Genomic DNA, 23,228 nt, shown 5'->3' with positions numbered 1-23,228 from the left:
CAATACGCAGTGCTGTCTGGTATCAAAGTGAACCCCAAAAATCATGTATATTCCCCCTGGGTAGATATAAGGGGATCCCACGAGAGGAAATGCCGGTATTACAAATACAATGGGAGACCGGGACCTTTAGATACTTGGGGATAGATGTAGATCACAGTGTAGAGGTTGAACACAAACAAAACACGTAGAAGGCGTGGCTAACATTGAAAACAGCATGAGGTTCTGGGCCAAGCCCCCCTTGACCATGATGGGAAGAGTGGCACTGCTGAAAATGGTGGTGCTGCCTCGGCCGTTACACTTCTTACGGAATATACTATATATAATACCCAAGTGATTCTTTGTTGAAATCGAGGACATATGTAGGGGGTTCATACGGCACAACACCAGGAACAGAATAGCATTATGGATATTGCAAAACACGTACGACTAAGGGGGCATTAAATTGCCCAACTTTGAGGTTTACTATCTGGCCAGCCAACTACAATATGTGGCGAGGTGGTTATCGGAAGGCTCCACATCGGAGTCCAGATTGTTGAGGGCTGAACGTGCCCAGTTTTTCTTGAATGAATGGATATGGTTGCCACATTCGCAGCAAGGCAGAGAGACAAGGACGTTAAGACTTGGGATGGAAGATATGGCGATGGGCTTGCCAGGCCATGGAGAACCATAGGCGTACGTTGAAACATGTGAGTAAACTCAAAGACCTGGCTTACATACTTGCGAAGCTCAGGATTGCCATGAGCTGGAAAGCAAGGAATAGACCAAAAGTAGATGTCTGGTGGCACGACCATCAGAAATGGGTGGATGTGGAAAATAACTGGTTTGGAGTGAAGCAGTTAATAGAGGGGGAGCTGAAGAAGCTGAGACATTGATAGCCTGGAAGCACTTAGTGGCTACGCTGTTTGGGTCTGCCCAGACTTGCCTAGATGACAATGGTTGCTCGAGGGGGCGGAAGAAGAGGTGTCCTCAGATAAAGTGGTGGAAGGCGGTGATGTGGGGTAAGCTTGAGATGGGGGAGGGGGTAATGGAGAAGTGGTGGACCCATTACAAAACTGTACACGAGACTTGAAATGTATACTTGCTGTTCACTGTCTGGTTTATTTTTTGGTTGTTTGTTGAAATCAATAGTTAAAATATGAAGCAAAACAGTAGAAGGATAGGTGCCAAGATTTAAGCGATAATGCTGCATTCTGGATCAGGGATAAATGTCCTAGGTCCAGGTTAATAGCCGTGAGCGAAGTGAGGGCCTTTATTGGGACCTAAGCAAGGGGGTGTTATCGATATTTGGAACATTCCACCCAGAAAGGGTAGAATATTTGGTTTAAAACCAGGAAAGTCAAAGAAGAATCATTGGAATGTTGGGGACAGAAAAAGTATACGCGTACGTTATGTTATGAAATTTGTAATGCGCACCTGGTACCCGAAGGCTAATGGGTGCAGACTAACAAACACAGAGTAAAACTAAACATACAGCAGAACTAAGAGCTGTCCGTTGTTACTACTAGCACGGCTCTAAGCCGTAGGGGTGAAATTCATATTGCAGGAGCTACTGGGTATCAATGGCCGGAGCGTCCCCTAGAGAAGCATAGCATGTTGCATACCCAACTTAAATGAGATGCAAACTTACATTTTGTCCATTGTATACAATTAATTATGCTTTAAATGACTACTAGAGGTCTTCAAGGGTTCTTTACACACATTCCCAGGTGTAAAATGTTATGCCACATAGGCCGTCTGTATTGCACCAGTTTGCCTGAGCCTCATAAGATCTTTTCGGCTAGAAGCAGTCGCAACATAGCTCCTAGGTAGCAGCAATTTTGAACCCTGTACCAGCCATTAGCACCCTGGGAGAGGCGCCAGCCAATCAGGGAGCTCAGAACAAGCCCAAGATAGAGCTCCCCCACAGGTGTGTGCCCCTTGCCCTGTGTCGTCCTTGCTCCCCCACACTACCCCCATATCTTCTTCAGCACCCACAAGTGCTAAAGGAGGTGAAGTCAAAGTTTAAAAAAAAACGTTATTATACAATGCCTTTAGCACCCACGTGTGGTGGCTCATGAGTGGTAAAGTCGATATGCCCTGCAACTGCGGGCCAACCCTCTCATTAACGGCACTGCCGCCTGCCTGAAGGGGTCCTAGCTTAGCTCGGACCCTTAACTTGGGTGGTGGGCCATTACTGAGAGGGGCGAGCCACCGCCTGGGGGAATATCGCCCCATTATAAAATTGGAATGTTGGTGTGGCCATGGTGAACAATTAGGCAATATAGCCCAAGGGGGGGTGGGGGGGTGTTGGAGAAATAGTACTGATCAGGTAATGCCCCCATCCTTGGGTTATATTGCCATTAGTACCCTGGCAAGTTTTACCGGGGTACTAACTGCAATTTTTCTCGATTCGAGAAACAGCGCTGCAACAGTTTTCCTTGACTCGAGAGAAAAAAAAAATGCCCACCAGGGATCTGGGAGAAGGAACTACATGTAATCCCTTCTACCTTTCCATGGCGGTCAAATCAATGTTAAAAAAATAAAGAAAGAAAATGGCTCCCATGGAAGGAGTGAAGGGACTAAGAACTCCGGACCAAGAGTGCTTGGAGCCTTCTAGGCGAGATAAGGCCTGGGCAAGGGCCAATGAGATTGCTTGTAACAAGCTCATTGACCCTCGCTGGGTACTAATGGTGCACTGTTACAAAGCTTGAGTTTGTCTCCCAACATTCTGCCTGAACCCTCAGTGTCTCCGATAGTCAACATTCTTCCAGGACAATACCTGCTGCAATGTTACAAGAACCTTGTCCAACTGTTTTGTTCTTAAGCCCGCTTTTACCTTGTTTTTGTGATTCCGCCACGTTATAATGGCATTACAGTCCTGGGAGAGAAGGCTTTAACAGGTGCTGGCGTCCATTACCCTCGTTAACTCTGATGCACGCACAGGCTTCTCTCTCTGGGACTGCAATGCCTCACTATAACCCTCTGCTGCTGTACTGTCGGCAATGGAACTGCCAACATTCCAATTTTATTTTTCACATACCAGGAGTGGTGGCATGAGAACTTTTTTCTGTTACTTGGAGCACTTTCAAAGTTTGGATTCGTGTTGGAAATCCAGTCTCCTTGCAGGGGGGCAGCAATTTTTTAACAGGACTAGTGAGCACAGTGGACATGATATTACAATGAATATGCCTGTAATTTTACAACACTTTTTACAATACATTTAAAGTTATCTTATGCCCAGAAAAAGGCCCGAAGCTGTTCATAACATGACTTCACTCTGAATGGCAGAGAGCGACCGGTTCATTTTTAAGATCCAAAATGCATTTACTTATTTAGGTGAGGTGCAATAAGGCGGTTACATAAAGCACCAGCCAGCAAGATGTTTCACGTTCTGTGTGTCAGATTTTCCACACCCATTACAAATGATATGTTGCTTCAATGCATAGGTAATATTGTCCACTAGTCACTTCAAGAAATGCATCCTTCGTGCAACTCTGCCTAATGGATTGTATTTGTTTATGGGACTTCTGGTTTGATATGAGGGCATCCAATTTCACCAGCACCATCGCCTCTACAAACAGTATGCCCTGGTGAATAGATGTGGTGGTAGCTGTCCTACCCTAATGGCAATAATATTTTTAATTTTCTGACCCACGCTTCCATTGATGCATGTCTCTTTGTAACTAGGGCCCAAGGGGTCGTTTGAATGGAAAACCGGTTTTGTATTGTTTTTGTATATATTGAAGGAGGGCATTTGTCTGGAATAAAAACAAATACAGAATATCAACGCAAGGCTCGAAAGACCTTCAGTCAGGTGCCTTACAAAAGGAATAGTCTCTGTTGGTTAGTAGCCTTATGGTCAAGTGGGGGCAGGAGTAGTTTACCGACCAAGGAACAACAACAACAGCAAGACATCTACGCAGTTATTTATTTAAAGCATTTATTACGCGTGAACCTGGCCTCAAAGAGCTAACAGAGCAACAATTTCAAGAAAAACAAACACCAAGAAATAAACCAACTAAAAGGTTCCAAATTATTTCAGGAATAAATCAGTTTAAAGAGGGTGGCTGAAACTGCGCACTTTCCACTAGCAATTTGCTAGTGATAATTGACTCTTGGCGAATAAGAAAAAGTGTGCCCCATGTATGTGTAGAATTGCGGTGGCGAGTGACAGTTTATGGCCTGCTGGTTACAACTTCACATTTGGACCCGTTAAGAGCACCACGAAATGTGAAAAGTGAAAAGTGAAAAAGCCAGTCTCAAAAGGCAGTGGAAAGAGTTCCAGAACTTAGGGGCAGCCAGAGAAAATGCCAGATTCTTGCTTTCACTTTGTTTGCTTAGGAATCTTATTGAATTGATCCTTAGTAAACGAGCTCCTCCCAAACGTTGCCATTTAGAAGCTAAACAAAAACCTATATGATTTAGCCTGCTATATTTAGAATAGGGCTGGATGGTCAACTGCACTCCTTTACTGAACATAAATCTGCAGAGGCTTTTCTGACAGACTTGGATTCAGACACCATGGAGGGCACATCATCAGAACGTGGGGTCATTTGGACGGGACTGGAGCGAGCAAAAGTGTACACCCACTAGTAGTGAGAACATGCATCAAATCAGAAAACAAGGAGAGCGATTTTTCATACAACAGTACAGAAGAAACTACCTGCACTTTCCATACAAAGCCAGAGTTAAAAAAAAAATCATATACAAACAATTATCAGTCAGGAGGTCAGGATGGCAAGGAAAGTACTTTGTTTAGTGCCCTCCTTTGTTCACACATACTAGGAGAAAAAAAGTAATTGATCAAATTGGTACACACGTCACTGGAACGATTACAAAGAAGTAAGCAGGCACTTTGTCATAACTGTACCAATTGTGGTAATATTACAAAATTGTAACTGCTCACCGGACATTAACAGGGGAGAAGATTAGGTTACATGACTTTGCAGCATGTGAAACTTCAAACATTATATATCATATGGTGCCCTATGGCAAATACTATGTTGGTCAGTCAAGCAGGAAGGCCGAAAACTATGAATTTAAAACCATTTTAGTCTGTGTGTGGTCTTTATGTCTTTGTAATGTTCCATGTTGTGTTATTTATTCTTCTTTATTAAATTAATTGTAATATTTTGGATTAGGTATCTTATATTGCGATTGATACGAAATGTGTCTTGTATTATCAGAAATGTTTCAATTTTTATCCATGATTTGGACTTTGTTTTTGCTTCTGTACCTATGAAACACTGAGTGTTATGTTTGATACTCAGTTTGAACTTTTGGTAATGTACATTTTGTTTATTGAAAATCTTGAAAATAAATAAATACATTTTAAAAAAAAAACATTTTAAATGCAACTTAAAACAACAATGTTCAAGGAGATTCTCAGCTCTTAAAATACTTTTCTTATGGAAGCATTTTGGTATTGTATCACTACGATACACAAACCTACAAAAAGAAATAATTTCCCAAAAAGGTCCACAGAAAATCAGAAGATGTTGCCATGTTTCAACCTACCGTGAACAATACAGACACTGAATCCTCTGGATGTTATCTCTTGCTCATAGGATTTCATGTGTAGGCAGCGGGTTAAGTTTTAGCCTTAAAAAGATCAGACATGAATTGACACCAGGGATATTTAAGTAAATATATTGGAATCAAATTATAAGGTTTAGTCTCTAAAATAGTTTGATAAAGCAAATGATAATGTAAAATGAATGCTCTATTAGCTATCCAATCTCCTTCCAGAATCTTTATTTTCTTCTTTGAGGTTGAAACCGCAATTCTTTTCATGTGGATGAATTATTCAACAAGCTATACACACAAATGGGTAGCAGAATGTTGGAAGCGGATGCAACTCTTGTTGCTAGTGCGGCTTGATGTTCATTTCGTTTCCCTCTGATCTCGACACTGTAGGGTCTGCTCCTCTAACCCTACACCTGCCTCTTCGCCGAGTCCGGCAACGTGCCCTTTCTCACGGGTGGAACCCAAGCTCGTACAGTGCTGGCCCTGGGGTTGCATGTGATGGCCCAGCGAACCCGTGTTCTCTGCTGGTTGGCGACTGGTACGTAAGGTCCCTGTACCTTGGCTGCTCTGCCTCAATCTCCTCCCTCTACTTTGGTGAGTGTGTGGTACTCCCAGTATTGGAAGAGGGGGCTGGGGGGGGGGGGGGTGTAACTCTTCAAGTTCATATAGTCAACAACTTATGTTACAAAAAAATACAAATCTGGAGGTTAATAACGCCTTGTGCAGTATGCCTGTAAAAAGAAAACATGGCATAAAAAAGCCCCTTTCTCATCTTACATGGTCTGTCATAATCACTGCCACTCAAAGCGCCATGACCAAATTCTCAACGGCAAAGAGAGACCGCTTTTCTGAAGTCCTGGCACTTAGGGCACAGAGGAGAATGAGACTACAAGTTGGGAGCCCAGAAATGACTTTGGATAAAGTTTCTGAATTCGCTCCTGGGAATCAAAGCAAGCGAGGTACTGGCTTGTCAAGAAATCAATTTGGAAAGCTACACTGACCTTCCCGCCTTTTCCCCATGGGGTACCTTCCCCCATTGGCGCAGAAATAGAAAAGAATAACCAAGACCCCTTTTTACTCTCTAGAGCACAGGCCACTCCGAGCTTGGATTAATCTCCACAGATTACCATTACTTGTGCACAATGGGTTGTACTCAGGAGGAACGTAATCAATGAATTGAATCTTTTTAACTTGTTTTGCCGATTTTTGTAAATGGGTTGATTTGTTGGAAATCTGTGCTGGAAAACATCCCATAGTAAGCATGGATAATTCCTGCCAAACAGACTCCCCTCCACTACCAATTGTACAATGCCATTCTGATGGAGTTGACAAACATTGTCAAACTAATATTCAAGAATGGATCAGTCCTTGCCGACTGTACTGATCAAACCAGCCCATCTGAAATCTAAGGTCAAGCACAATTTGAAATCAGTTACTGCCCTCTAGCTTCCCGTTACTGCTGAACGATCAAATGCTTCAGTTTACCGGTCCAGATATTGTGAATAAACCCTCACCTTAAGTGCTCGGTCCCTCACACTCAGTGACTTCAAAAATAACTCACGCATTCCTCAAATATTTTGAAGAATGCCAGTGATAAAAGAAAGTCATGAGAGATGGTTTTCTGGATCGTAGGAACTTTATCATCACTAACATTGAGAAGCAATGATGGAAAAAACTGTTACGCTCACCTGGTATCCACGGGGGCGCCACACGATACTGGATGGAGGTCTAAGCGCTATCCCGGACCCCTCTCTGCTTGGTTATTTGCCAGACGTTGGGTAGCGCCTATAACAGGAGAATGGAGGGTTAAGATACTGGTTCTGTGATGGGTGGACTCCCACCTCCCTCTGGTCCAAATCCCCTCCCTTGAGGTTATTGCTCACCTTAGGTTTTTGTGCGTTGAACTCTCCGTCCCGAGTCTCAGTGCAGGGGCGTGTAGTTGGTGCGGGCGTTCCGTGGACCTAGCTGCTTCACTGGTCCTTGTGCCCTTATGTCAGGTGCAGACTGGCTGTGACTCTGCTTGCTGTCTTCCAGGTGAGTTATAATGTCTTTTCCGTCTTTATTCGGTCTCTTTCTTTCCCTCCGTTTTTGCTGGTCTTGTCGGCGTCTTGCTCCACTACGCTGTTCCCTAACAGTGTCTCTTTTTGCTTTCACAGGGATTGTTGCAATCTCGGAGTTGCTGCGCCGATGGCGAAGACCACAGTGAGTTATTGATGCGCAGAGCGCTGCTCTTTTTGTTGGTGTTAATTGCTAAACTGTGTTCTCTTACTTTCTTTGTACAGGTTGCAGTGATGTTCCGGAGTGATGAGCGATCGAAGCGCTGCTTGACCAGGTAAGTATTTTGTTATTGCTGACGTTGTTCCTTCTCACTTGCAGGTTGCGGCGAACTCCGGAGATGGGCGAGGTAAGCGAAGCGCAGGATGGATTCAAGACCGTTACTTCACAGGTAAGTGTTCTTGCTCGCTAATGCTGTTCTTGTTCTTACAGGTTATTAATGGAATCCAGATCTAGGGCTTCAGGATCGGGCCGCCGGAGAAGCAGATTAGCAGGAGCTGGACACGGTGAGCGTTACGCTACAGGAGTGCAGAATAACGCAAAGCGTGTTCTGCTGTTTGGGTGTGTTTTAAATAGCCCAAGTAAAGTAGTTCCAGGCCAAGTAGTTCCTGGCCCAGCCACACCCAAAACACTAGACGGCATGGCTTTGTTCTAAAGAACTGAGCTGTGTAATAGGCCTCCATGTTGGATTAAGGTCCAAAACTGGTATTGCTTTATTCCCGATAATGAGCCTGGCGTCAAAGGCAGCAGGACTGACTCCATGTATGTTTCTGATGGAGTTTTAAGGCCCTTGGGGCCAGTGTGAAGGGCTTTAGCCCCACTGCTGTGAGGGGGGCCGTTATACCTGAGGGGGTCAGGGGCATGGATCATGACAAGAACCTAAAGAAGCCATTTGGAACAAAGTCCGGGCATGGCTCCGTCAGAGAACAGGGCTGAGGGCTGTTAGATCCTCAGGTTCCTCGCAAGCTGGAGGTTCAAGGCTGGTGTGTCCAGGAGGATAGGGATTACATCATGGTGGGTTGTGGGACCAGCAATTTGCCATTATTTTTAAGCATGTGTCATTACATACCAAGGGGTACTGCTAACCTGAAACTGATTTTCGACCTGAATTAGGCTGATTGTTTAACTATGCCTTGTTCTGCCAGTAGCACTATTACCTGCGACTGAGTTTGCTCTGACATTTGTTTATGTATGAACATTATTACGTTGCATATGTGTTTAGCGCTCTGAGGCTTATGGGCGCGATACAAATTAAAATAAATATATGACATCAAAATTCTTACTCCAAACCTGTAGCACATGGCACTTATTTCTTAACGGCTCAAAATGCAGTTTATGAAATAAGCTATGTGGAGGAGGTTCTAATACTTTAATGAACAGAAATAATCATTTACAGTTAATTCGAGCCTGCATAGAATTTAAGTCCAATTCATGCCTTATTATACCTATCTGAAAAAAAGTGTTTTCCTCTATATAAGTGCTTCAATTTTTTACCAATCTGGCGCTTCTAACGTTATTTCTACTCCATACATAATTTTAGGCAGTATTTTATGGTGATCGTATCGAAGCAATGGATCAATTATAAACTGACCAAAACACTTATTAAGCAAGTGAAGCTGTGCCGCCACTACTTGAGCAGATGCTCGAAATGTAAAGGATTTGAGCATTTACTATAAAAAGATAACACCAAGTATTTAAAGTGATCCACGATCCACCTCCAAGTTTACTGCCATTAAGAAACAAGTAAAATTCAAACATTTTTCAAAATACTTTGGTTTAAATCTTAAAATCTTCTTTTTAATAACATTTGCTTTTAGGTCTGACTCCAGCAAAAATGTGTTCAAGACTAATAAGCTCATTTGAATGCTTATTTTGTTCACAAATAATATTGTCAGCGTAATCCGAATGTGAAAATCAAAGCTCACCCAGACGAGGGGGAAACGACTGAACTTCCACCAGAGCGCCACCCAAATCAGATGTTTAAACATTAAATAAAAAGGGGGTCAAAACGCATCCCTGGCTCAAGCTCCTATGTGTATTGATCCAGCTTGAGCAATTTCCCTGCTATTCCAACCTCACATTTACTTTTGTTTCGTGATGGAGGGCAATCAGAATGCTCAGCAAGGACCACGGACAACCTTTCAGGTTCCAGAAGTACTGCGAACTGGTGCAGGGAATACTGATTCATCCTGGTTATTACTACAAAGAATAACATTATGGATTGATTAGAATCAGTACTCCACGTGGTATGAATAAAGAGTGCAATCTTCACGGTTTTGTGCGAGTTCAACTGTTCCACAAGGAAGACTTGTCAATCCTTGATTAATGGAGAGCCGATATGCCCCTTATTAAGTTGGCATATGTAGTCATTGTAATTTCAAATTGAATATTTGGTGTTTTTCATTAGAGCAATATTCTTTCTACAAAATGTACTGTGTGTTGTTCGATATATCCTTAGGAGTTAGTACTTGGGCAGTGTAGGTGTAAGCTGGTCTGAATATAACTTTTTGAATCTACATTGTATTTTTTTTTCATACATCATTTTAATAGCTTTGATATCTTACACGTTCCCCATTTGCCCAACACTCTTATTCTTTTAACAGTGCAAACGTTTTGCTTTCTGTTTGCGGTTGCATATGACGTCACTGGTGATGTAATTGCACCACTGACGTCAAACAGGGCCATTTTGAGGAATTACAGTCAGATTTTTTGTGCGTTGTTCTACTACTTGAAATGGTTGAGCATTGCACCCGGCTGACGTTCCCCTTTGTTATTTGGTATTTGTATAGCCTATTTTACCAATGTTAGGATTCCAAAGCGCTGTGGGTTGAACGCCCATGGGGACCGAAGTCCAGTTCAGTGGAGGGAGTAATGTTGTACAACATGCATGGGTGCACTCATGTGTGCAGCTAGAGTGTCATAGGCAATGTTTAGCTGCATACTAGCACTTGCTGTGGTGCAGTGGCTGTATAAAGGCTGCAGAATGTGTGCAGTAAGACCAATGGGCTACGATATCTGCATTCTGGCGGCGCTGGTGCTTGAGGGTAACGTTATATGTGCAGTTAGGCTGAATTATTCGAGGGGGGTAGCTTTGTACTGTTTGTTGGTGCAGAGGCAAGATTTGGCATAGTGGTGTGTTTGAGGGTCTGTGTTTTCCAGGGGGACGTTATTTCTGTTTAGCTTCCAGTGCCTGTCAAGGGAGTAGAACCTTCCTGTATCTTGATGGGTCAAATTGTTTGATGAAGACTGATGGGTAACAATGGGGAGAACAGTCCCAAAACGAATTTTCTTACTGCACAGCTGCGCTATCCTCGGTCAGCAGTTTGTTAAATCGGATTACCGATAGGTGTTTCTGCTTGGACAACACAGATAGTCGGGATTAGCAACAGATAAGTGCTGAACGTTTCTTGATATAGTTCTTCGTAGGGAATTCCAGATGTGTAGGATTAGCAAGTGCCGGTAGACCCTAGCTTGATAGCATAGTGCATGTGACTTTTCGCCATAATCTAAGTGTGGCGCATGGTTCAACTTCACCTGGCTAGAGGGCGAACTCCTAAATATGGAGGCACAACAGTAAATGCTAAACATCTAGAATTGTGATATCTGGATAGAGGAAGAATTCCTACAGCTGGGACACAACAGTAAAATAAAACCACCTAAATGTTGGTACACAACAGTGATAGAAATAATATTACTAGCTGGCTAATTTTGGTATGCTAGATTAAGTAGGTAAGAATAGTGGCAGGGCTTTTGGATTACACCCAGACCACACTTAACCTTGGGAGTCGCTGCTGGTTGACAACTGGCTACTGGCTTCCCAAGCAAGCACGGATCGGAGTTGCTTCTTCGGGAGCTGCCCTTTGCTTTGGGGCCCTTGCCCGGGCTTAGGCAGGAAAGAGGGCAGGGCAGAGGTCACCCAGGAGAGCAAGGTACCGCAAAGGTGCAGAAGAGAGATGAAAGTGGCAAAAATGGAAGCCGAGGCATGGAAAGATGACAAGAAGGAGGATGAAAGGAGAGAAAAGGACAGAAATGGCAGAAAGGGGAGAAAATTAAGAAGGTACAGGGCACAGAGTGAGAAGGGGGGACACTCATCTCACAGGGACCTGGATGCATGATGGACTGCAGCTTCCTGGTCCCAGGAAGCAGGTTAAAGCCCCCTCTGAGAAGGACCCAATCAGGGGAAGGGGGGGCGGGAAATAGGTCACTTAAGAGAGCCAGGTACGGTAGAGGCCTGGAAGGTGACAAAAAGGGGGGGAGAAAGGGTCAGAAAAATGGCAGAAAGTGGCTTAACAAGGACTCGGAAATCAAAAAGGAACAGACAAGCAAAAAGGTAGACCACTGAAATACAGCAAATGACAAATATTCAAAAATCAAAAAGGAAAAACGGTTGCACACCCAGGCACTACACCTGTTGCAAGACCAGAGCCAAAATGGCTGCAAGAGTGAACGAGGGGCAGTGAACCCTCACAGTTGAGATTCACTGGGCTGCTGGGAACAGGGACTATTCAGGAGCCGTTTGCGGGGGAGGCAAAGGCAAAAGGTAGACCCACAGAAATACAGCAAATGGCTTAACATAGACTTAAAAGGAAAAAGGGTTGCAGACCCAGGCACTACACTTGTTGCAAGACCAGAGCTAAAAGATAACAAATGCGAGTGCGCTGCACTAGCAGTAGTATGGTAGAACTGTCAGTGACATTTTCTGCAACAATTGTAAACGCAAGCAACTACTATTAAAGCAGTCACCCAGGAAAAGTTTTGTTAATTCCTGTGGATGTTGGTTAGTCTCACCTAGCTTACGTAGATGAGAATAAATGTATATTTTAATATTAACTGTGTGTAAGAGTTTTTGGACTATTGTATGGACGGGGTTCAGTGTACTTCCCTATAGCCCACATCCTCCTCAGAAAACAAGTCTGGCTGCTCTGCCATTCTACCGTTATAGAGATGTATCATTTTTATGCTTCATCCCCTCTCCTAGTGAAAACCCCCTCAGCACTTTTTGCTGGATTTCTGGACCCCTTTCAATCTTGAAAGAGTACAATCTTTTTCCACTCATCCATTCGTATTTGCTCTGACTTTTGGAACCCTGTTCTCTGCGTTTTACCTTTACTATGGAATCTACTTTCCTCCAAATATCTTTTAAGGCATCTGTATTTTACTTTTGCAGCACACAGCTCCTTATGGGCAGTGTTGCTGGGGAGCCTTTGGGTTCTCCTTTGAGATTCTCTCTTTATACTCGAGTAACTACAGTTACTAAGGATAGAGGCATACTTTGTATCCCTCTTAAAACGTGACTGTAGAATTAAACTACCTTCAATCACTGACAATCGAAATGTAGTCACAATCAAAGACTAAGCAAAATTATGAAAACACTAATATATCCCCTCACCCCCTCAAAAGGTGCAATTAAAAAAAAACTCGAGTGTAACTAAAGCAGAAGTGAACCATCAGCCAGCATTGTCCCCTAAATGTATTTAAAATCAAAGCATGAAGCATCAATCCTCTACAAAACAATCATCAGGTTATTAAATAATCTGGCTGCTAGTACTAAATCTGCATGGGACAGAGACCCCAATTTACACCTTCTGAAATAGGCTTGGAAAATATATGGGTTAATGACTAAACTTCTCCACATCCGGTGCAGTGACCTAATAGTTGACATTAGTAATGCAGATAGCATTCTAGATCCCTGAGCACCTACATCAACAAGGTGTTTGCGAATACGACTGCTGGCACTGAAAAAAGTCTGGTAGATTACTACAAGCTTTTGATAGCAGCCCAGATGGCCTTAATGTACGCGCCACATGGCAGCAATCCCTGATGCCTGCAAAACACAAATCAACCAGTCAACATGTCCAGTTATCTTAGGTGGACATGTGGAGCCCTCTAGAATTAAATCGCCATGAAAAGAAAACCCTTAACATTTTAGGAGCAACTATCAAAACAATAGCCAATGTATGGAAAGAAAAATAAGTTACAGCATATGGTGCTCCCTAATCGTTTATGAAATGCACAGCAACAAAGCACTTATTTACTGTTCGCTTGTCAGGCACTTACACAGCAAGTAAATTCTGTTTCAAAGCACCCACAGGGCAACAGGGACTGGCCATGGGAATGAGACATTAAAATGCATAGAAAAATTAAATAGAGTGGAGAGGAAATAAAGACGAACCTACTATGCCTTGTGATTATTCAGAATGTGCAAGTGCAGAAGGGAGGGGGGCAATGGGGGTAGGTGCTGGGGTGCCTGTGCTTGTGGGTGAGCAACAGATGAAGTGCAAGGAAAGGTAAGTGCGGGCCTCCAGGACAGAGGATGTGCCGAGGCAAGTGCTGAGGATAGACAGAAGCTGGGGGGCGATTCAGTGTTGGAGGTCAGTGCCTTGAGGATGCATAAGGGCCCAGGACATCAATCAAAGCAACTGTAAGATTAGCAGAGGAGAGAAGTTGGGGAAGGAGGAGGTAAAGAGGAAAGGCTTGAGGAGCTTCTGGAATTTAAGAAAATCCTGCTCAAGACGCAAAGGTAGGGGAAGGCTGTTCCATAGAAGCAAGCCAGCAGAGGAAAGTGATCACCTCCTGCCCTCCGTTTAGCAAAGCGTCTTACACTCAAAGAGTTGGTGCCAGAGGAACGCAGAGGTCTAGAAGGAGAATATTTAGTAAGAGAGAGTTGCATATAGTGTGGTTCCCCGGCCCAAGCCTTGTGGGTGATGAGAGGGATTTGAATTTAATCTGTGAAGCAAACGGGAGCCAGCGGAGACTTTTTAGGGAAGGAGAGATGCTGTCCATGTGCTTGAGGCCAAGAATAAGTCTTGCTGCCCTATTCTGGTGTAGCTGGATGGGGGGTGCAAAGTGGGAAAATACAGATTCAGGGGGAGGCTATTGCAATAATGAAGCACAGAGAGAAACAGGGTGCAGGTAACATTGAGCTTCTGGGGGGGAGGTGAGAAAAAGTAGAATTCCTTTGCGAAGGAAGAGCTGAAAGTGAGACTTCTTGGCAATTTCCCGAGTGTGAGGGAGGAAGGAGAGAGAGGAGTCGAAGAGGGCTCCAAAGTTTCTGGCTTCAGAAGAAGGAGCAGGGGGGAGAACCCATGGAGGAAGGCCAGAGTGGGGGGGGGGAGAAGAGGATCTCAGTTTTGCTGGCATTGAGGCAGAGATCATTGGAAGTACACCAGGCCTGGAGGGCAGATATACAGACAGGGATGTTGGAAGGTGCAAAGGGTCGGCAAGAAGTTTGAAAAAGAGGTGTGTCGTCTGCACGACACTGGAAGTTGGGGGAGAAAGGAGGAGATGAGGAGTGCCAGCCGAGTAAGGTAGATTTTAAAGAGCCAGGGGGAGAGGATAGAGCCCTGGGGGACACCACAGGTGGAGAAGGAGTAGGAGAGGTGAAGGTGTCAAGGATGACTTGGGAAGAGCGGTCAATTAGGAAGGAGGTCAGTCAGTGCAGTGCCCGTTCCGAGATACCAAGCGTGTCATGGAGCCTTTGTATAAGGATGGAGTGGTTGACCGTGTCAAAGGCAGAGGAGGGATCAAGTAGGATGAAGACAGCTTGGAAGTTAGAAACAAGGGATGCAAGCAGTTCTTCAAGAGTATTCAGAAGAGCAGTTTCCATGCCTCCGGATGCTCGGAATCCAGATTGATGGTCGTGGAGCCCAAGTTAGGTATGAGAATTAAGTTGGGGCAAGGCCAACTTCTCCAGCAGTTTCCCCAGGAAGGGGGTGATGGGAATAGGGCGGTAGTTGGCTGGACAGGTAGGGTCTGCTAATTATTGTTTTTTTGAGGGTCGCACAAGGGAGTGCTTCAGCACCAGGGGCAAAAGGGTGGTTGCAGGGGTCAGAAAATGCGGGGGCAAGAGAGCCAATGTTGTCGTGGATGGTCCTGGATGAGCAAGGGGAGACAGTTTGAAAGAAACCTTCATGGAACTGACCGCTCTGGAGATTTCATCAGATGTAACAAAGGAGGAGAAAGAGGAAGGGCAAGTGATGCAAGGGGTTGAGGGATGGGTTGGTGGGGTGAGTAACGAGGCCATTCAGGATGTCCTGAGTTTTGGTGGTGAAGTGAGTGGCGAGTGCGTTGCAGAGGGGTGGAGACTGCAGAAGGGTTGGCCAATTCCCTGCAGATTTGAAAAGTTAGGCCATGTTGTTAAGATGCACCAGATACCCTGATTTAACATACTTGTTAAAGTAGGGTTGAAAGCAGAGTCACAAAACCCTCGGTAGCGAGACCAAGAATATATCACAATATACAAACACTGGGAGTCACCTAACAAAACACAAATCTAATGTTAACCATGATCACAACAATCCAGAGTCTTCATTACTATGGAGTCACCTAAACGTGCATATACACCTCTTAAAAGTAAAATGTTACTGGAAGAGACACTGGGGCAGGGGACGTTTTGCATTTTGTTACTTTTCTCGACTTATTATTTATTCTCTTTTAAGTCACACGTTAGGATGGTACCAGATTCTTCCAAATCCCCTTTCCAAACATCCAGCTAGAGTTTACATTCTGGTGATACCAAGCCCATGCTTAGTTCATTTTCTATAGTCACCACTGAACAGAACTATCTCTCCAGAAATTAATTATTTAACCCCCTGTCAGTATTGTCAAATTCGCGTAAATATATTTTGAGCAATAAGTGTCTACTTTTGATTATTCTTTTATAACCGTCAACGAAAATACACCGACTTGATGGATGGGCGTATTCTTAGAAGAAAATACAACCATCCATAAAATGCAGACATTTTCAACTTCCGTGCAGTTGCCAATTTTCTTTAATGCAACCCACTTTCTGGATGAATGTTTACGACATACACGTACTTTCCAAACTTGATTAATGCCAATCGCTTCCCAAAGAGTAGAATAGTTGCTCGAAACAATAAAGTTTTTACGAAACGTGGCAGGGTGGATTGAACACGAACCAATAACAGCGGGCTCCAGTGAAGCCACTATAGAAGAAGACAGCGACGGGCGATCAGGTAAATGTAAGGAACTCGGGACCTGCTTTCCTCTGCTAAATCCCTGTGGTCGACCATTTGGAGCAGTCATGCAGAGTACTGAATAACCTACCATTCTTGTAAGCCTAGATCATAACAGTGATGCCCCAAACCCTCCCCCACAATACCTGCCACGGGCTGGCCACGGCGGGGGCAGTTGAGCCAGCGGGGTGGGATCTTGGCGTTTGACATGCTGGCAGTCGGTGCTGTGTTCTCTGTCACTCTGCTGCCTGCTCTCAGCTCACGGTCGTCCTGCAGAGTATACGTGCAGGTCGGTGCCAGTCTGGTGTCTCAGCTTGCCTTACTGTCGCCGCCTGCCAGAGTCACGGAGCAAGCACTGTTTGCCTCATTCACAGGAGTGGGACTCAAAAACAGCCACAAAAACAACCGCGCCAAACTCCCAGCTTGCAACGCGCCGAGAGACAGCTTCCAGAGCGAGTGAAGCAGCCGCTTCCGGGCGCGAGCCGTCAGACTGGAACTAGTCAGGCAGGCGACTGCAAAATTCTAATGAGACACTGGAAGGCTAACAATCTGTCATGGCATGTGTCAGCTATTGGCGCCATGCTACTAGAAAGAACTATATACTTGGAATCCCTCGCTTTTCCACAACTCCTGTCAGCGGTGTTTGCAGCCAAAATCATCTTCATCTGCCCTGCTACGAACTGCATCAATAATAATATTCGTTTCATGCAGCAGTTGTGCTGTGCGTGTTAAAAGAAATAGTTTTCCAAAATCAAAGTGGATGGGTAGAGTCTATTAAAAGACTTTACAACCTAAAGCCAGCAGCAAAGAGAATTAACTTTAATCAAAATACTAACATGTTTTTATCCAACATTTCAAGTAGACCACACAATACAACAAACCGGACCAAACCGGAACTAGTCATGCATCCTGAACTTCCAAAGATATATAAGTATAAATGAAAAAAGTTAGTGTGAGGGACTTCAAGGTGAGAATTTAACGCAAAAAAACCCTGAAATTCAGCTAAAGCCACCTTATCTTTGAACCCCCTGTTGAGCAGCATATGCCACAATGATAGCATCACAGTTTGCAGTGACCCCTTGTTAAAATATACAGTGGGCATAGCCGAAGGAGTTGCCACTGCCCATGGCTGCTTAGTGTTGTAATGTAAACAGTGATTCCATCAGTGATGTCATAGATGATGTAATTAGTAATGTCATCAATGATGTCATTAGGAATGTCAACTGTGATGTTATTGTGGTTACATCACTAATACCATCATGTATGACTTCACTGACATCACTGATGGCATCACTGGTGTGGCGCTGCCCGATGACGGGGCGCGCACACGACGGCGTGATGTTGAACGCCGCCGCGTGCAGCATAAATAAACGGGGCGTTTCCCGGCCGCGCAGAGCGACTGGGAAGCCCGAACCGCAAGGACGTGTGAGGCTGTGTCCTTGGGGATCCGGGGCTTGCGGACAGCGCTGGGGGGTGCCAGTAACCCCCAACAGTGGCGACGAGTGGGGGAGACGATGCGTCGGCCCGGCGGTGATTATTCATATACATTTTTTTTCACCGAAACAAGGTCGGATTAAGACTTAGTGCGTCACCCACGCGGCTGGCGGCCATTTTGTCTATCAGGCCGTGGAACTTCACAAAGCTCCGGTTTGAGCTCTGAAGTGAATCCAGACCTAATTTTTTGAACTTCTGTCAGCAGGCAGCTATACCTGCATACACATGTGCCCAATTTGTGTTTTTTCATTTTCTTGGGTCTCCTACGTCGAGTGCAAGCAAGGAGGAGGGCTAACATGGCTGGGCCTGCATAGCCCATTATTCTTCTTGCCTCAATTTTTGGAACAGTCGAGGGCTGGAGCCTTCTTCATCCTCTTCATCATCACAAAGGTGTGCTGCAGTGACTTTAATATTTCTTCATCAGGCTGGAACCATCTTCATCATCACAAAGGTGTGTTACAGTGACTTTTCAGTGTGACTGCTGGTGGCCCTACTTTTTTTCATCCTCTTCATCATCACAGAGGTGTGTTGCAGTGACTGGTTTCCTCCCTGGAGGTGGTTTGAGTCTGAGTTGCGGCCCCCATCTCCCACACTGGGGGTGCCTGTGCGCTCGAGCTCATGAGTGACACTGAGGAACAAGATGGTGCAGCAGCAGTACAGCAGGTGCAGCAGCCTCTAGTTGGGCAGGCAGGTCCTCCAGGTCCGCTACCTACTGTGCAGCCGGTGGTGGTACCCGTTGTCAAACAGATTCCTCCAGCTATGGCCCAGCCTCGTGCACATGCGGCCCTGCAGCCAATCCCGGAGTTTGATGTTTCGGGCCCACCTTCCAGCTTGGGGCCCAGATGAAAGAGGTGGGTCGATCGTCTGGACAAGTACTTTCGATCTGCTCAAGTGGCTGATGATGACTCCAGACTGGCAACCATGTTATATTCAGCATGGCCCTCAGTTCAGGAAATTTTTGAATCACTTCCGCCGGGGGATGGCTCCTACGGTCAGGCAAAGGCCGCCCTTCAAGCTCACTTTCTACCTCTAGCCAACGCGGACTATGAGCGCTTCGTGATGCTGTCCGCCAAACAGAAAGAGGACGAGACTCTGGACACTTTCTACGGACGCCTGAGGCGCCTGTCGTTAGCTTGGGCGTGGGGTGATGCAGAAGATATGATCAGGACCATGCTCATACAGGCGTGTTCTTCAGGAAAGCTCAGGCGACAAGTGCTAAGGGAGCCCGGAATCACACTCCCACGCATCCTTGAACAGGGGAGGTGCCATGAGGTGTTCGAGGCGAGGGCAGCGAGAATGGAGGCTGGGTCGCACTCCATCAAAACCGAGGGGGTGTGTGTGATGTGGCGCGGTGGCAGGGGCACCAGAAGACCTGGCGGTGGCCCCCGAGACAGAGCTGGGAGGGCAGGTGAGTCTTGCCAGAAGTGTGGCTACGACCTGCCCCACCCAACGGAATCCCCTGCGGCCGGAAAGACTTGTGGACGGTGTAGGCTACCAGACCATTTCTCAAGAGCACCAGCACAGGCATCTCACACCAAGGCGGCGATGCCTGTGCTGGTGCCGCGAGGCCCCGCCCGGCCCATCTTCATTCGCCAGGGTCGACCACCCAACGTCGCTCAAGTGGACCAGGGCGAAGAGGATGTCCAGGCAGAGGAGGCTGACGAAGAAGAGGAAGAGAACATTTTCTTTGTCTCAAGTGTGGAGATCCTGAAAGGAAAAAACAGGAGACAGCCAAGATGTGTGGTGGAGGTAAACCATTCTTCAGTCCCGGTCCTGGTAGACACGGGGGCGTCTGTCAATGTGATGGCCCATGGACACTGACGCCATGAACCGGCCTCCCAAATTGGTCGCACCCAAGGTCTGCATCTTCGCGTTTGGTGGCATAGACCCTATCCCATTAGACGGCGTCTTCGTGGCGAAGGTGGAGCATGATGGATCCCAAATCACTGCACGGTTCTATGTGACACCAGTGAGCAACAATACCTTGCTGAGCTGTGCAGCGGCGGAGGCCCTTGGCATTGTCAGCTTTGCGTACTCCGTCTATCTAGAAGACATCAATGATTTGCTGGAGAAATATGCCGCACTATTCAAAGGGATTGGACAGATAACTGGCGATCCAGTGAGGCTGCACATTGACGAATCCGTGCAGCCCATCGCCCTGAAACATTGCAGGGTATCGTTTCACCTTTATGATCATGTCGACAAGGAGCTGGACAACTTGGTCGATCTCGACATCATAGAGAAGGTGGAAGGTCCGACTCCCTGGGTATCCCTAATCGTGGTGGCACGAAAAGACAAACAAACTGATGCCGTCCGGATCTGTGTGGACATGAGGTTGCCGAACAAAGCAATCAAAAGAGAAAGACACCTCACCCCGACGATAGACATCATTGCCGAGGTACAAGGCGCTTGCTTCTTCTCGAAGCTGGACCTCCGAGATAGTTATCACCAGGTCGTCCTCCACCCTGAGTCGGGGTATATTACTACCTTTACCACCCACCGAGGTCTGTACCGTTACAAGGGACTGAGTTTCGGGGTGTCCTCGGCGGCAGAGGTGTTTCAAAACATCATCAGGTGCGCCCTAGCAGACCTGGAGGGCGTCCTGAATATCAGCAATGACATCCAGGTGTTTGCCAGAACGGAGGTAGACCACCTGAGACGCCTGGCAAAGACGTTTGCGAGACTGCAGTCCCTGGGCCTCACCCTCCACAAGGAGAAATGTGAATTTCTGCGACCATCAATAGAATTCTTTGGCTTCGTGTTTAAGGAGGGGGGGTGTCACCTGATCCTAAGAAGATCCAGGATATCAGAAAGGCGCAGCCTCCAGAATCTGTGTCGGATGTGCAAAGTTTTCTGGGCATGGTTACTTACTGTGGACGATTCATCCAGAATCTTGCCTCCAGGTTGGAACCGCTCAGGACGCTGACAAGAAAAGACACCATCTGGAACAGGGACCCGCTTGAACAAGCGGCCTTTGACGACATCAGGGGCACCCTGACAGCAGAGGACCCCATGGCCTTCTTCGATCCTGTGTTACCATCGGAGATCATTGTTGACGCCAGTCCGTTTGGCTTGGGCGCCGTGCTGACACAGATCGACCATGATGGGGGTGTCCGCCCGGTGGGCTACGCCAGCAAGGCGCTATTGGAGGCGTAGCAACGATACTCGCAGATTGAGCGTGAGGCGCTGGCCGTACTCTCGGGCTGCAGGCACTTCCAGCTCTACGTTCTTGGATGCCCGGTGACAGTGTTGACGGACCACAAACCGTTGATTCCCATCCTGGCGGGGTCATCCTCCAAGCCACCAGCACGAATTGAGAGATGGATGCTCGCCCTCTTGAATATGGAGTCACCCTGGTGTATCGGCTGGGGGCGAAAAATGTGGCAGACTATCTCTCTAGACACCCGGGGGCGCCTGGGGCAGAGGACTATGACACCAGTGCAGAGGAGGCCGAAGAGCATGTCCGGGTGGTGGTGGAGGCGGCCACCCCGAATGCCATGCCCTTAAAGGAACTTGAGACAGCTGCAGTAGATGACAAGTGTTTCAGGATACTAAGGCAATCCATGCAGCACGGATCCTGGAAGTCGGTGCTGGAGACCCTAGCGGGGCGCACCCAGGAGGCCAGAACTGGACTGGAGCAGTTATGGAAGGTCCGGGAGGAGCTATCGTTCTCAACATCTGGCCTTCTACTCCGGGGAGATTGAATTGTGGTGCCCCAGTCAAAGGTGGGGGACGTGATTGCCCTTGCACACCGTGGCCACCAGGGCGCTGCCAAGACCAAAGCATGCTTAAGGCTGAAAGTGTGGTTTCCGGAACTGGAGCGGAAGGTGGCCGATTTTGTGGCAGCCTGTGTTTGGTGTCAAGCGGCGTCACCTGCGTGAACCTGTCATAGAGGCGATGCCTCGAGGGACGCATTCATGCAGACTTTGGCTCCACCACGATGGGCACCCACTTCCTCGTGCTGGTTGACGAATACTCGAGTTACCCCGAGGTGGAGTTCAGTGGCGTTTGAGCATGTCGTGGTGGCTGTGGAAAAGGTGTTTGCGGCCCATGGTTTCCCACATACGGTGTTCTCAGACAACGGGGTGCCGTTCCAGAGTGAACAGTTCTCGGAACTGATGGAGAGCTATGGGGTGGTGCACAGGAAGATCTCGCCTCTTTGGCCAAGGGCAAATGGTGAAGCACAACGGATGATGAGAACCTTAAATAAGACATTTCGGATCGTCCAGGGCCAAGGGCAGTCCCTCCAAAGAGCCCTCTATCAGTTCTTGAGGGTGTACCGTACCACGCTGCATGCATCCACTGGAGTGGCCCCGGCAGAGGCGTTGTTCAAGCGGTGTCCTCGGGGGCTGTTACCTGAGGTCGGAGAGAAAGAACCAGGTGTGATTGACAATCAACAGGTCGAGACGGACCGGCGAATAAGGATTGAACAAGAGAACCTTCGGAGGGGGCTTCGCCCACAGCGGCTGGAGCCGGGTGATGAGGTCCTCATTCGAAATAGACATCCCCATGGGAAGCTCTCCCTACCGTACGAGCCGGAGCCGCTGGACGTTGTTGCGGTCAAGGGATCCATGGTGACTGCATCGGATGGCCAGTCTGAGGTAACTCGCAAAGTGAGCTTCTTTAAGAAGTTGCGGGATCCCAGGACTGATCCACCCCCTGATCCGGACTTGGAGGTCGTCCCTGAGGACGAAGGAAAATCACCATGTCTGCCTGAGTCCCCGGCCCGGGGAATGCCTATGGCCCGAACACCCGTGCCGGAGGTGAGTAGGAGGTACCCCCAGAGGACTGGGCGAGGGAAACCTGCTCACCTCAGTGACTACGTTCTGGGACAGGTGTCTGATCATCCTGACAATGGGAACGGTTAAGTAAGGGGACCCGGGTGGATGTTAATAAAGGGGTTTTCAGAACGGGACATGTGAATTGTTATAGACATATAGTGTTTTGGTTTGCAGTATATAGTTCTTCAATGTTTTTTGTTTGTCCTCCCGAAAAAGGAGGAGTGTGGCGCTGCCTGATGACAGGGCGCGAACGCGGCGGCGGCGTGCCGTTGCACACTGCCGCATGCAGCATAAATAAACGGGGTGTTTCCTGGCCGCGCAGAGCGACTGGGAAGCCCGAACCGCAAGGACGTGTGAGGCTGTGTCCTTGGGGATCCGGGGCTTGCGGACAGCGCTGGGGGGCACCAGTAACCCCCAA

General features: G+C 46.9%; 1 protein-coding gene across 2 annotated transcripts in view; it reads right to left on the bottom strand.

Moving 5' to 3' along the window:
- RNGTT (RNA guanylyltransferase and 5'-phosphatase) overlaps nt 1-17,059 on the bottom strand; it is a 2,962,270-nt gene extending 2,945,211 nt beyond the window's left edge. The window contains exon 1 of one of the 2 annotated variants that reach the window (XM_069606512.1): nt 16,682-17,059. In XM_069606512.1, the coding sequence (XP_069462613.1) occupies nt 16,682-16,745 (64 nt within the window). In that variant the 5' untranslated portion in view covers nt 16,746-17,059. The remainder of the gene's footprint in view (nt 1-16,681) is intronic. The other variant, XM_069606514.1, reaches the window with a different exon arrangement.
- Between the last annotated feature and the right edge of the window lie 6,169 nt (nt 17,060-23,228).

The sequence above is a fragment of the Ambystoma mexicanum genome, chromosome 4p (genome assembly GCF_040938575.1).
Source record: "Ambystoma mexicanum isolate Mex_15411 chromosome 4p, UKY_AmexF1_1, whole genome shotgun sequence".
NCBI lineage: Eukaryota > Metazoa > Chordata > Amphibia > Caudata > Ambystomatidae > Ambystoma > Ambystoma mexicanum.
This window is presented reverse-complemented; position numbering and strand designations above follow the sequence as displayed.